Raw genomic sequence first — 14702 nt, 5'->3', positions numbered from 1 at the left:
CGTGCTGGAGGGATGGCTGAGCTCTGCCTCTCCCTGGTGGGGTCAGAAATGCTCCTGTCCAAGGCCAAGAGAGCTGCAGGACACCTGAGCCTCCAGCAGTGAACAGGGAAGTCCAGACCCTTCTGTAAGAAAAGCTGCTGGGTAAGGCACAGGAGCCAGAGGTGCCTTCCCTGGGACTGCCCCCCAGCAGCTGCTGGTGTGGAAGCAGCAGAAGGAGCAGAGCTCAGCCCTGGTGAGGATGTCACTGCCCATCTCCTGCTCCCTCTGTGCCTGGAGGGGCTCTCAGCACCGTTTCTCAGGAGTGGTTTGGGTGCATGGTGCAGGCAGAGCTCTGGAGGCTGTTCCCCATAATCACAGACATTAATTTTCAAATAAAATCATCTCCTTGTGAATCCCACTCCAATATGTGCTTTGCTGGGAAGCTGTGCAGGGTACAGGGCTGCAGGGCTTGGGTTTCCAGTCCCCAGCTTACACTTGCAGGACCTTGCACCTCATTGCAGTTCCTTCAATAGGAGGATAATTGCTGTTTCCTGCATTTACATGGGAGCAAACGAGGCATTTGAAGACCAAAAATTTGTTAGGAGCAGTGTGTCCCTGTCTCCTGATGCAGCAAGGGGTTAGGGTTAGGGTTAGGTGATGTCCATGCTGATTTTGGCAGACAGCAAGCTTTAAACTGTAGAGTGACAGAGTTAATCAAAGTCAAAAGTTTAGGCTCCAAATGGCCTGTCCAGCAAAGCTCCATCTGATCCCAGCCCTGATTTATGGTTGGAGCTGATGATAGGAAAGGTCTTTTCCAACCTCAGTGATTCCATGATTCTGTGATTAATGCCCACAAAAACCATTTGGTGTTGGGAGCTGCTCCTGGCTCTGCTCAGCCAGAGTCTGCTGGGGACACAGGGCTTGGGGGAATTTCATTTCTAGGACTCTGTCCCTGACACTTTTTCATTTACCTCTTGCTGGATGAGTTCAAACTCAGTGGGAAGTTCCAGCTGTAGCCACAACTCATCTCTGCTGGGATGCTGGGGCTGGAGAATGCAGCAAAGCTCCTGCCCTGGTGCCACCTGAACTGGGGAGAAGATTATTCCAGGGATTATTCCTGTGATCCCTGTGTCTGGGAGGAATGGGAACACAAGTCCTGTTGTAACCTTGCTGCTGGGGCTTGGGTTTTGGCCATGGTTTTTCACTCTGCAGCATTTCAAGGCCAGGACTGGCTGTGTGGTGCTCACAGCCCCAACCTGGCTGGGCATGGGTGGAAATTTTAAAATGTGAGAATTCCATCAAAGAAATTACAGCAGGAATCAGTATTTAAGGAATCAAAGAGTAAAGACAGTGGAAGTTTTGCCCACTCCCTTGAAAGCAGAGTCTGGCTCCCTGACAGACTGTATTGCTAAGGAATTTCCTTTGCATACTCAGTGAGATGATTCCTGATTCCTTGAGAATTCCCTCATCCACCAGTGGGAAATGACAGGAATTGGGGTGAAGCATGGACAGGGCCATTCCCTGGGGCTGGTCTGGCTGAAGCTCAGCAGTGAGATTGGATCTCTAAGGTCCTGCTTGGGCAGGTGGAGCGGGGAAGGAGCTGCTCAGTCCTGGATGGACCCTGGATGGGTGCTTGGATGGATGCTTGGATGCAGGGAAGGAAGAGGCTGAAGGGCAGGGATGAGGATGAGGATGGTATCTGCTCTCCTTGCCGTGCTCTCTGGTGCTGCTGCCTCCTTTTGCAGTTTGTGTGAGGAGGCAGAAGAAAGTGTGAAACCAGTGGTGGTGTTAAATCCACAGACAGAGCACTGGGGGGCCAGGTGCTTTCTGTCCTCTGCTCTCCTGCAGTCCTCAAAAATGTTTTCAGTCTCCTCCTCCGTGCCACTCCCCCACCCCCTGCTGCCATGTATCCTGAGCATATCTCAGCCTTCCTTCCCTCTCTCAGGAGGTTCTGCTCAGAGCTCTCTGCTAACTCTCTACCTAAGGAGAAACCCCTGCATCCTGCCTTTCAGCTGAAAGAATTCAAGAACCCAACAACTCCGAATAATCCCCCAAGAAGAAGAAAAAAAAAACAAAAACCAAACCCCGCAGCCCTTCCTGCTTGACAACCAGAACTTCTCCCAGGTGAGTGGTTTTGTCAGCAAATTTGGATGCATGGGTGAGGGAGATGGGAGGTCCAGGGGACAGGAGGATGGGTGGCAGGAGGGCTCCTTGGGTGATGCATGAGGGAGCAGCAGGGATTTCTCCTAAGGAGCTGTAGGACTGCCCAGAGGGGAGTGCTTGAAAAGTGGGACTGGATGCTGTGGAATACCTGGGGGGCAGCTAAGAGAGGGGCAGCCTTAGCACAGGGACCTTCACACAAATTGGGAGCAAAAAGGACAGTCACACTTTTCCTCCCAGAGTTGGACTTAGGCCCCAAACAGCTTCACTTTTGGCATCGGAGAGCTCAGCTGGGATGAAATTCCTGCCTGCTGCCCTTGAGCTGAGATGGGGCAGTGCTTGGACCCTGGGCACATCCTCCCTCCTCCAGGGTCTGGTGTTGGAGGGAGGATTTGGGTGGGGGGCAGCTGGGTGCCAGACAGCAAGTGGGAAATGGAGCTGCCATAGCCCTTCATGAGCAGAAAGCCCTGCCAGGGGCTGCTATAGCAACACAAATATGGCTGAGTTCTCCCCACTTGGGCTTCTGCATGGAAATTTTCAGCACAGGCACCCTGGCTGCATTGCTTCCAGCTTGTGGTGCCCTTCCCAAGGGCAAGTAATGGGTCAGGCTGGAAAGGATCCAACAGCGTGAGGGGTGAGGGGGGCTGTGAACCCTCCCTGTCCTGGTCCTGGGGACTGAAAAAACTCACCAAGCAGTGCAGCATCTGGGATCAGTGTTCCTGAGCACAGGCACCGAGTGCTGGTGGGAAAGTGAGGCAGCAGTGGAGACCCCCAGCCCTCCCTTGGCAAAGATGGTGCCTACAGAGCATCTGCTTCACCCAGCTGGTGGTGGAGGGGCTGTAGTTCCAGGGTGTTGCTGATCTGCTCAGAAGTGGGGCTGTAGCTGCAGAATTGGGGGGCTGTAGCTGCAGAGTTGAGCTGTAGCTGCAGAGTTGGGGGGCTGTAGCTGCAGAGTTGAGGAGCTGGGTTGTAGTTGGGGGGCTGTAGCTCCAGAGTAGAGGGGCTGTAGCTGCAGAATTGGGGGGCTGTAGCTGCAGAATGGTGGGGCTGTAGCTGCAGAATTGGGGGGCTGTAGCTCCAGAGCTGGGGGGCTGTAGCTGTAGAGTTGAGGAGCTGTAGCTGTAGAGTGGTGGGGCTGTAGCTGCAGAGTTTGGGGGGCTGTAGCTCCAGAGTTGAGGGGCTGTAGCTGCAGAGTTGAGCTGTAGCTGCAGAGCTGGGGGGCTGTAGCTCCAGTGCTGCTGCTGTGCTCAGAAGTGGGGCTGCCAGCTCCAATAGTGAGGCCACTGAGCAGAGCCCAGAAGGCAGCACAGCCCTGACAGCCTGGCACATCCCTGCCTTGCCAGCACTGAGCCTTCTCCCTGTTCAAGAAGAGCAGTTTCAGTTCTGTCTCCTCCCCAGGTGTCCATCCACCTTAGGAGCCCAGCCCAGCTTTCTGTCACCCTTTGCCTTCCCCCCACCTCTGTGTGGTTTGTGCAAAGCTCTCCTCAGCCTCTCTCCTCCTGTAGATTCCTCCCTCTTCTCCCCCTCGCTACCTGTGGAGATTTCCCCCTTTGGAAATCTTGCTGGGTTTGATGTTGAACATTCCAGCAGAGTTTCCTTGGAGACAAGAGGAGCAGTGGGCTCCAAAGGGCTGATTATTTCACAGCCTTTGGCTGGCTTTCAGCAAGAGTTGCATGAGCAGAGGGAAGAGGAGGGGATGCCTGACTCTGACACCCTTTTCCCTTGTCCCTGGGCTGTGACAGTACACACTGTACTGAGATGGGTGCCTGGGGACAGCAGGGCCACTCCTCTCCCAGTCCCTGGGGGCTGGTTAAGCTGGGAGAGACCGCTGGGCATTTCTAATTTGGCTGATTTCAGGCAGTCCCAGGAGCAAACCTGACTAATTAGATTAACCCCTTGTGTCCTCTCCTCTGCAGACTTTAGCAATAGTGGGACAAGGCTTTCAGTCCCTGTCCCCCATCCCTTCAGTCTGAGTGGTCACTCCTGGGTTTGTCCCAGCTGAAAGCCTGAACCCTCTGCTGGGTTGGCCATCCCACCCTTTTTTTCCCCTTTTTTTGCCTTCCTTAGGGTTGGTTATGGGGTAGTTGGCTGACATCTCTTGGACACATCAGCCCTGGCAGTGTGCAGTCCCTAGGCAGAGGGAGGAGGGCACAAAGATGCTCTGCCTCACGAGAGAACAAAGTGCAGGACAAGAAAGCAGGTGAAGTCTTCAATTGAACTTTTTGTTGACTTTCCTCAGCCCCACCCCCCCACCACCCCAATGGTCAGGACCTTCCATGTCCCAGAGGAAAATCTCCCAGTGGATTCACTGGCTTGGCAGAGGCTTCCCTGGTGTCCAGTCTGTCCAGTACCAGCACTTGGCCATTTCCATGGAGCTGCATTTTCTGGGTTATCTTTCAGTGTGCTGCAAGACTCCTGGGCAGGGATTAGAGGGTGAGGGAAAAGTGGGAAACCAGCCCATGGTTCTGTACTAATTATCCATGTAAATCAGCTCCAGGACACTGCCAGGGATGGTGTCAGTGCTGCCCTGGGAAGCTTCATCCCACAGCACATCAGGGGAAGGCAGAGGGATCACAGCAGGGATGATGTTGGCAGGACCTGTAGTGGGTCCAACCCTGCCCCCCCTTCTCAAAGCAGAGTCAGCCAGAAATGGCTGCTCAGGACCATGTCCAGTCAGCTTTTTTTGAATATCTCCAAGGATGGTGACCCCACAACCTCTCTGGGCACCCTGCTCCAATGTTCACTCTGCCTGACAGTTCAAAAGCCTTTCCTGATGCTTGAAAGGAATTTCCTGGTACTTCATTTTGTGGCCACCACCTCCCATCTGGGCCTGGGCATCCCTAGAAGGACCTGGTGCTGTCTTCTTTACACCCTTCCTCCAGGTGTACATGGATAAGATCCACCTGAGCCTTCTCTCCAGGCTGAATAATCCCAGCTCCCTCAGCCTTTCCTCATGGGAGATGCTTCAGTCCCTTCACCAGAGATACTTCACTCCCTTTATCATTTCTGTAGCCCTTTTTTGGACTCTTTTTACTGTGTCCACATCTCTCCTGTACTCAGGAGCCCAGCACTGGGCACAGCACCCCAGGTGTGGCATCACCAGTGCTGGGCAGAGCTAAAAGGTCCCTTTCCTTCTCCACACTGGCACTGACAGCTCCTGGACCCCAGTTCTGGTCCCAGCTGGGACCTGCAGAGAGCTCTGGGGTCCCAGGGGTGATGTCCTGGGTGCAGCAGTGCTGTCAGTGCTCTGCAGGAGCTGAGTTTCAGCTCATCCATCCAGAGCAGCCCAGTGCATTTCCTCTTCACTCAGCTCAGTCTGAGCTTGAGCATCACCTGGACAAAACCAAACCAAAAATCTTCTGCAGGGAGCAGTTTGGGCTCCCAGCTCCCAGAGGGAATAGGAGCCAAGGCCAACAAGGCTGTAGCCAGGTGGTCCCCTCTGAGATGGGAATTTGCTCCACATTTTTAGGTCATCATAAAACCTTTTTCTTTCCTGTCTACTCATTTCTTCCATAATAATTGCTGCCACTGTTTTTGGTTTTTTTGCCAGCATGTACTTCTGTGTGATATTTCCAACATCTTTTTGAGTCACCAGAGTGTGCAATGAGGAGAAACTCTTCCTGCCTTTCCTGCTTTCCACTTATTCACTCAGCAGTTCACCTCCCAGGTCACTCGTGAGCAGATGAATAATTCTGCACTCTGAAGTTGAGCCTCACACCTGAAATTTCTCTATTTACAAAAATAGCCATGAAATTCTGCCCACTTGGGTTTTGTGTTCCCATAAATGATCATAAGGGGATCTTCCAGTTCATCCTGTATATACCCTTGCCTGGAAAAACCTTTCCTACAGGATCCTGGCCAAAAGATTTTTTAAAAATCTGTTTGATCTGACACTGGAGTTCTGCTGATGTGGGTTTTTTCTTTTCTCCAGTCAGACAGATTTGAAGATTTTCTTCACTGCTCTCCCTTTCCCCATTTTAACACGTTGCCCTTTTTTCTGGGAGAGGTCCAGGGATGCCTGGGGCTGTGAGCCTCTTAGGAGTCTGGAGTCAAAAGATAGATCCAAGATGGTCTTTCAAGAAATTTCTCTGCTGTGTGTAGTGTTTTACTCTCAGTTTCTAAGCTTGGAGCTGCTGAGTTTTCCGTGGTTCAGGGAATGAGATCCAGGAGGATGGGCACAGCCCCTCTGCTCATCTCATCACCAATACAGAGGGGCAGGAAGGACCCTGCAAATGTTGGACAAACTTGGAAAAAAATCAGTCAGTAGGTTGTGGGCATATATATTTTTCTATATATAAAATGGGCATATTTGCATCCCTGTGTCATAAATCTGAGAAACAGGAAGGACACATCCTGACATTGCCCCTGTCCTTTGTGTGACCAAGTGGAATTCAAGGGTGCACATGGGGGCTAAAAGGAGGCAATTGGTGACAAGGGGATGGAAATGTGCCCTGGTGCTGCCACACTGAGCCCAACTCCCTCCTGCTGAGGAGTTGGGGGCTCCCTTCTCTTTCCCTTTTCCCACGATTTTCTTACTTTCTGTCTTTAAAACAGGCTCAGGGGAAGGTGCTGCACACTGGGTGGTTTCAGCCTTCCTGATGTTGGTTGCTTTAGCAGAGACAAGGCTTAAAGAGGAGGGGTTCATAAGTTGAAACAGAAGTGTCTCACTTGATTCAGACCTTTCCTGCTTCCTAAATCTTTGGAGGTTCTTAAGCACCATCACCCTCCAACCCCCATACTGGAAATCTTCTCCCTGTGTAGATGGGAAAATAACCACACAAAAATCTGCAAAGAGCAGGACAGAAAAATATAGTGCAAAAGTCAGTTTTTTTACTTTCACCATCATCTGTCTGGTGTCTCTAAAATAGACAAAATTCCACTGTTTATGAGAAACCTCATTGCCAGGAACTAGGCATTAGTTTTGCAACACTAAAATTTATTGCAAAATACCCTGTGTTTCCTGGTTCTAGCCCTGAAGTTACCTCCAAAAATGCTGTCTCATATATCAGTGCTTCTGGCAGAGTGGATCCTGGAGAAACAGTCCTGAATAGACCCTTCACAAGGAGGTGAGCAAAGCCACCTTCTTCCTCACAGGAAGGAAAAGCAAAGCCAGTGCCAGGCTGTTCATCTGCAAGAGTATTTTGATGATTTGCCACAGCACTCCAAGAACTTCCAGCTGATGCAATACAGAATATTTACACAATTTCAGGCCAGTGATGCAGAGGGAATGTGCTGTGGAGGGGGATGCTGTATTGCAAAATATGCAGATGGAGAAAGGGAGCAAGTCAGCAAGAGGGTGGGGACACCACAGGAGCAAGTTCTGCTCAGAGCTCCTTCTGTGTGCTAAGGAGGAGGCTCCCGAGCATCTGATGGAACATGGGATCCAATAACAAATCCTGAACTTTCCCTTATCAAAAGATAACTTTCCTTTGGTTTGCACAAAAGTACATTTTGTGGTGCATGTGGTTGGGGAGACATCTGGAGAAAAAAAAAAAAAAAAAAAAAAAAAGCAGGTGAGTCCCTTTCTACACGTGGGTTCTGCTCCCACCTCCCTGACTGGGAATTGGTGCTGTTGCTGTGTGGTCCAACTCCAAGAAAGGCAAATTCAGAGGACAGGTGAGTCCATGTTTCTGTGATCCTGGCTTGGATGCTGGAATTTTAGTAGCTGATTGTGGTGTTGGTCAAAGGTTGGACTGGATGAGCTTGGAGGTCTCTTCCATCCTAAACATCCTGTGATTCTGTCTGTCCAGGGAAGGGCACTGACCCAGAGCTGGGAAAGGGTCTGGAGCACAAGGAGGGACAGAGGGAATTGGGGGTGTTTGGTCTGGAGCAATGGAGGCTGAGGGGAGACCTTCACCTTCTTCCTCTCAACTACCAAAAAAAAAGGTTGGAGCAAAGGGGGTGTTGACCTATTCTCCCAAGTAACAGAACAAGAGGAAATGGCTTGAAGTTGTGCCAGGGGAGGTTTCAATTGGACTTTAGGAAAAATTTCTTCCCTGAGAGGGTTTGTCAGGCCCTGGCCCAGGCTGCCCAGGGCAGAGGTGGAATCCCCACCCCTGGAAGGATTTAAAAGCTGTGGAGATGGTGCTGAGGGAGATGAGGTGCATGGGGTGGTGGGGAACTTGGTAGTGCTGGGTTAGAACTTGGACTTGACAGTCCTAAAGGTCTTTTCCAAGCCCAAATCATTCCAGGATTCTGTGGTTTGAACACAGATCTCCTCAGGTCATCATGGTCTGGCTGTGATGGGGGATCTCAGAGCCACCTCTGTGGCTGTTTTCACCTCACTAAGGTTCTGTGTGTGTAAGGAAGCTCCTCACCTGGCCAAGGTGTGCTGGGTTGGTTGATAAAGAGTCAGTGTTTGGGGAGGAATAAACAGAGTTTTGGGGAGATGAACCTTTCCTTGGTGGTTCTGCTTTTCTAGGTGGTTGCTCTGGTTGGTCCCTGCTCTGCATCCCTGCTGGGAGGAGGTGAGACAGAGTTATCCCAGTCTACAAAAAGGGCACAAAGGAAGATCCAGGGACCCACAGAGCTGTGAGTATCTCCTGGCTTAGCTGGGAACAAAGCTCCCTCCCCTCTCTCCTGGCTCGGGATGGGTAGGAGGAGGAAATCCACCTAAAACCTGCTGGCTCAAGAAAGGAGTTAGTGCTTCACTCAGTACTTCTGGGCACGAACAAAATAGACTTGGGGAAGAAAATCAAGTTACCACTTGTTAAATCAAAATGGGGCAAAGAGAAAATAGAAAAAACCCAGAGCTTAACAACCCAGCCCAAATTCCTTTGTTCCTGAGACCTTCCATCCCCTCTCCCAGTGGCACAGGGGGATGGGCAGTGGGGGCTTAGGGTCAGTCCACCTCAGCTCCTTCCTGCCACTCCTTCCTCCTCAGGGAGGATTCCTCACAGCCTTCCCTTCACTTCCCAAGTGCAAGGTTCTGTACCCAAACAGAGACAATCCCATGCATGGATACAGCTTGGGAGGAGAAAGGATGGAGGGCAGCCCTGAGAAGAAGGACTTGGGGGTGGTGGGGGAGCAGGAGCTCAACATGAGCCCTCAGGGTGTGTTTGCAGCCCAGAAATCCAACCAGGTCCTGGGCTGCATCAGCAGCAGCACAGACAGGAGTTGAGGGAGGGGATTCCCCCCCTCTGCTCTGCTCTTGTCAGACCCCACCTGGAGTGCTGGGTCCAGTTCTGGAGTCCCCAACATCAGAAGGACACAGAGCTCCTGGAAGGTGTCCAGAAGTGGTCAGGCAGCTGGACTAGATGAGCACTGTAGGGCCTCTCCAACTGCAAGTCTTCTCCTCTTCTTCTCTTCTCTTCTCTTCTCTTCTCTTCTCTTCTCTTCTCTTCTCTTCTCTTCTCTTCTCTTCTCTTCTCTTCTCTTCTCTTCTCTTCTCTTCTCTTCTTCTTCTCTTCTCTTCTCTTCTCCTCTTCCTCTCCCTCCAGCCACTAGCAGTGGACACAATCACTTTTCTTACCATAAAAGCAGTAGGCTCTAGGACAGACTTCTGGAAATCCTGCAGACAAAAGAAGATGGACCACAAAAGGGATTACTCAGTGAGGCTGTGGTGGAGAAGGATGAGGCCTAAGAGGTGTCCTCTTCCTTGTAGGGCCAGTGATGCCATCAGCTGGCAAGACAGGAGGATACAGTATATGTGAAATTCCTGGCTTGTTGGAACCTGGCAACTAATAATTTTGTTTGTCCAGCCCTGTCTGGGAGGCTGCTAAATAAATTATAGAGGTCTGTTTTCAGGCACAGGGGATTGAATTCAGAGTTCCTTAACTTGTGGAGGAATTCAGGAAGCACAAACTCAATGGTCTGAAGGGATATGTACTTCACATCTTCTTTCTCTCACGCATAGCTGTGAACAGTAGGAGTTCTGACAGTGGAAAGGAAGCAGACAAGCAAAGTTTTCACCCAGCCTGATGTGAATTGATTCCAGAAAGAGATAAAAAGCAGGGTGGTGTAATAAGGAAGTGAATGTGTGATCAAGCTGGAATCAGTGAATCAAAATCCACAGGATGCTGTCTGCTAACCCAAAAGCTTGGGTGACAGCAGGAGCACTACAAGGTTCCTGCAGCCAAAGGTTGGGAGGGCTCAGCAGGACTTGGCTGGGCCACCTCAGGTGTCTTCACTGCTCTGAACCTCAGGAAGGCATCTGTGCAAACAAATCCTCCAGCAGAATGGGGGTTTTGCTCCATCTGTCTGTTGGAAACAGCTTTGCAATCTTGTGTCACCAAGCAGTTCTCTCCAGGGCAGCCTTCAGTTCATAACAGTCATTTATCCATGTGGCAGGCACCCAGTGTCTGTTCATAGGCAATGTAATCCCTGTTGTGATGGGTAATCTGGAAATCAGAGGGAAAAAAAACCAGCTAGAGAACAAGAGACTGCTCCAGGCTTTGTAGCCAGTAGGTAATGGAGCAGAACTGGTCCTAGATTTACCTCTTTGAAGTAGGTTTGATCTCAGTCTTAGTATTTGTAAAGACAGGAGAGCAGGTTAACCTCACCACTGGAATTTGACAAGAGAGATGACTTGAAAGTCCTGTCAGAGGAAAAGCAAAAAGACATTATCCTCAGGTTCCCCAGAAGGCAAAGCGGTTCTGTTCCTTTCTGCAGAAACAGCCAGTGCTGCTTGGTCTGGTTTGGAACATTTTGGAACATTTTGGAACATTTCCTCTGGTCCTTGTTTAGGAGCTTAGGGAAGGGATGGAAGCTGTGCCAGGGGAGGGTTAGGCTGATGTTAGGAAATATTTTTTCCCTGAGGGGGTTGTCAGGCACTGGAATGGCCCAGGACAGTGGTGGAGTCACCATCCCTGGAGGCATTTAAAAGGCGTCTGGCCATGGTGTTGGTTGTGGTGTTGGTGACAGGTTGGAGTGATGAGCCTGGAGGTCTCTTCCAACCTCAACATTCTGTGATTCTGTGAACAGTTTGTGGACATTAATTGGTTTTATTGCCAGGTGATAAAACCTCTCACCTGCCCAAACTGACAGAACTTCCAAGAACAAGACTGGGCTGCTGTGGAGCCCTTTCTGGCTGCCCAGGTCACCACAAGCCACTCTTCAGTGCAGGTTACGTGCTACAGAGCTTCTCCAGACACACCCGAGTGGTCCTGATGACCCTGGCAGCCCTTTAGGTGCCTTTGCCCAGGATCTGCTCCTTGCAGAGGAGCTCATTAGTTGCCTCCAAACCAACCTGCCCAGGGCCCCAGGGAAACGACCTAAAAACGAAGGGAAGGAGTCAGATGCCGCAGCTTACGCTTTCCTCCCGTGCTCCCCCAGCTTTGGCAGAGCTGTGCCCTGGGGACCGAGCAGCCATGGGGGAGCAGAGCCACGTCAACAGCCTCTTCCTGAACGAGGATGCAGCCAAGAGGCTCCACGGCGAGGGCCGTGTCCAGCGCCTGCGGCAATCCCTGCAGAGACGGGCGGCGCGCGCCAAGAAGAGGATGCACAGCATCACTGCTGCTGGCACCAAGAGCTTCTTCAGGAGAAATGCTTTTGTCCTCTTCACCATCTCTGCAGTCTTGCTAGGTATGGTGGCAACGCCGGGCACCGTTTATAAATCTGGGGTGAAGTTTGTTTGTTCTACGAAGATTTTCTTTTCTGGCAGCGATTTGCCGCGATCGCAGCGATCACCGGGGAGAGGAAACTGATGGGCTGGGAGTAAAATGTTACCTGGAGCAAAAGTTCCTTTGTGTGTAAGGACAAGAGAGCTTGCAGAGGGAGTGTGGGAGGGAATCTTGCCAATCTTTTCTGGCTGCAGCTTAGAGACAGACTATAACAGAAAGGGTTTGATGATCCAGCTCTTCCAGACCTTCTAAAAAAATCATCCAGGTTTGTTGAGAGGCTTTTGCATCTACAGGTGCACAATTTATCCTCTGGTTTTGCCCTGACAGTACCAGAAGGGAGAACTGATGCTGAGGGCTGTCCTACATTACAAATGAAGTCTGCCCAGCAAATAGTAGAGTGTCCCTAGCTTTTGATCTAGGCTATGTACCTCAAATTCACTGGCTGAACTCAACTTTAGGAGGTGGGTGAGCAAAGTCTGGGGACTGTGTAGTCACAACTCTGTTAAGCTGGGAGATGGTATCTCTGGTCACAGAATTCTTGTGCTCATGAACTTCCTGGGAACAGACCCCAGAGGAGCAGCAGACAGAGCAAGAAGGAGACCTGAGGTTTAAGCACGAGGTGCTGTGCATATAAATATGTCAGAGGGAGAAAGAGAGCCTGCAGTAAAAACTGGATCACAGCCTTTTAGAAAAGAAAGAGCATTTACTCCTCTGGGGAGAGGAGGAGCTGAAAGGAGATGAGAAAGAGAAAAGCCATGGTGCAGAACTGAGGGACACACCACTGGATTGCACTGTCCCATTTCCATTCTCATCTCTTGCTGATCCACAGGGATCATCCTGGCCTTTTCCCTCCGGCCCTACCAGCTGACCTATCGCCAGATCAAGTACTTCTCCTTCCCTGGGGAGCTCCTCATGCGTATGCTCCAGATGTTGGTCCTTCCTCTCATTGTCTCCTCCCTGATTACAGGTGAGAAATGCTTTCTGCTGCTTTCAGCCAAGGCAATAACCAGCAAAGAGGGACCTTAGCTGGTGTTGGAGTTCCCCCTGTGACCAAGCTGGAGGTGCTTGGCTGAGCTTGGCTGGTAGTGACAGAGCTGAAGGTAGTGATGCACACCCATAGCTCTGCTGGCTCAGCACTGGGAAGAGCAGCAGAAGGCTTTGTGCTTTCTGAGAATGAGGTAAGACACAAGGGAGGGTTTCCAGTGCCCAGCACTTCAGCACTGTCCTATCTAACCTCAAATGTCCACGAGTTTGTCACCCGAGTCAGCTTCAGGTTTGCTCCAGCCTAGGGAAGGTTAATTTCTGTCAGCTCAATGAGGTGGAGTTGATCACCAGCTGCAGAGGTGGTGATCCAGGTCCTGGTAGAAGACAGCCAAGCTTTCAGGCAGCAGAAAGAACTGCAAAGCTTTCTGCTTGCTGAAGCATCCCACCATTAGGGATGTACCAGGAGGGGATTATTAGGAGAAAATTGCTATATTCCCAAAAGCAGCCTAAACCCCCTGGTACTCTACTTCTTTATAACCACAAGCCACATTCTCCCACATCAACATCACCTCAGAGCTTCAAGTTTGCCCCTTGTGTGCTTTGCTTCATAGAGACTCCAGATCCCTGCCCAGTTCATGCATGTGCCCTGCACACTTTGAATCTTCCTTGCACTTCCCCCTTCCCCCGAAGGCAATTGACCTTCTCACCTTGTCTGTCTGACTCCCCAGGAATGGCCTCACTGGATGGCAGAGCCTCAGGGAAGATGGGGATGAGGGCTGTCATCTACTACACAGTGACCACCATCATAGCAGTCTTCATTGGCATCCTCATGGTGATCATCATCCACCCAGGGAAAGGATCCAAGGACAAACTTCACCGAGAAGGCAGAATTGAGCAGGTGCAGACCACAGATGCTTTCATGGACCTGGTGAGGTAGGTGAACAAGGTGCTTGCACATCATGTCAGTGGGATTACATTCCTCCACAAAATGTCTTTTTGAAGTGTCATAGCTGTAGGCAGACACTTTTAGGGGAAGAGTTTTAGGGCTGAGTCTTGCCCAGCTGACTACTTTGAGTCTAATTGGCTTTGCCACTCTGAGATTGAGTTGTGTTGGAGGTATTAATGCAAGGAGCCAAGGAGTGCTCACCAAAACAAATAATAAAAACTGTAAATGACAGCACGTCCTTCAGAAATCCCCCCAGAGAAGGCTACTCCAAATATCCATCTTTACCTACCCAAGGAAACGGGCAAAGTGGTTCCCAAGGTACTGGTCTCTCCCTTCCTTGCTGTGACCTGACACAGGGAATTGCAAAGCTCTAGCAGCTCATGGGATATGAAGCTATGGTTCTGAGAACAGAGAACAAGAGACAAGAGAACAGAGACAAGAGAACAGAGAGCTTAAATGACAGCTGAGAGATGAGGCTGTGGCAAAACAGTGTATTACAGCTTGTAATCTGGTATTGTTCTAAAGTTCAGTTGGATCTCATTATGCTTTTACAATGGACCCACATCCCTGTGCATGTAGTCTATTGCCACATATCTGAAAAATAACCTGGAGGCTGGAAAGATCCATCAGGATTCTGAAAAGAGGCAGGAAGGTGTCTGGCTCCAGCTCTGCACGCTCCCCTCTCCTGTCATTCAGATGGGGCCCATCTGCTCTGTAGCCTGAGCTGCTGTGACCTGAAACACTGCTCCAGGACAGAGGGGTTGGCCAGGAAGCCCAGGCTTCTGCAGACAAATAACTCTTTCCTTGTTTTATCTACTGCAGGAATATGTTCCCACCCAACCTGGTAGAAGCCTGCTTCAAACAGGTAGGAAATCCAAATCCCCCCCAGCCTCTCACCTCCCTTTGCACCCTGTGGTCCCACCTGATTCTCTGAGGGATGGCACAGTGATTGCTTTATCCTTCCCCAAGTCTGAGTGGTATCAGTCTGTGTTACAGCAGCCCCCAGGCAAGCTTTTTAAGCTCTGATGGTCTCTGTCCCATCCCACCCTGAGAGTCAGGAAGGGTTTCTGTGA

The 14702-nt window shown here is 50.8% G+C and overlaps 1 protein-coding gene across 8 annotated transcripts in view; it reads left to right on the top strand.

The window, feature by feature from the left end:
- LOC139788011 (excitatory amino acid transporter 4-like) overlaps positions 1–14702 on the top strand; it is a 35995-nt gene that overhangs the window by 8123 nt on the left and 13170 nt on the right. For 3 of the 8 annotated variants that reach the window (XM_071727491.1, XM_071727488.1, XM_071727487.1), the window contains exons 3-9: positions 1925–2103; positions 7110–7205; positions 8561–8670; positions 11413–11661; positions 12529–12666; positions 13412–13616; positions 14452–14494. In XM_071727491.1, coding sequence (XP_071583592.1) covers positions 11448–11661; positions 12529–12666; positions 13412–13616; positions 14452–14494 — 600 coding nt within the window. In that variant the 5' untranslated portion in view covers positions 1925–2103; positions 7110–7205; positions 8561–8670; positions 11413–11447. Of the gene's footprint in view, positions 1–1924; positions 2104–7109; positions 7206–7226; positions 7756–8560; positions 8671–11412; positions 11662–12528; positions 12667–13411; positions 13617–14451; positions 14495–14702 lie in introns of those variants that run through there. The other 5 variants (XM_071727492.1, XM_071727494.1, XM_071727489.1 and 2 more) reach the window with 2 other exon arrangements.

Source organism: Heliangelus exortis, chromosome 28, assembly GCF_036169615.1.
Source record: "Heliangelus exortis chromosome 28, bHelExo1.hap1, whole genome shotgun sequence".
Taxonomy (NCBI): domain Eukaryota; kingdom Metazoa; phylum Chordata; class Aves; order Apodiformes; family Trochilidae; genus Heliangelus; species Heliangelus exortis.
The sequence above is the reverse complement of the archived record's forward strand: the minus strand, read 5'-3'. Positions and strand labels throughout refer to the sequence as shown.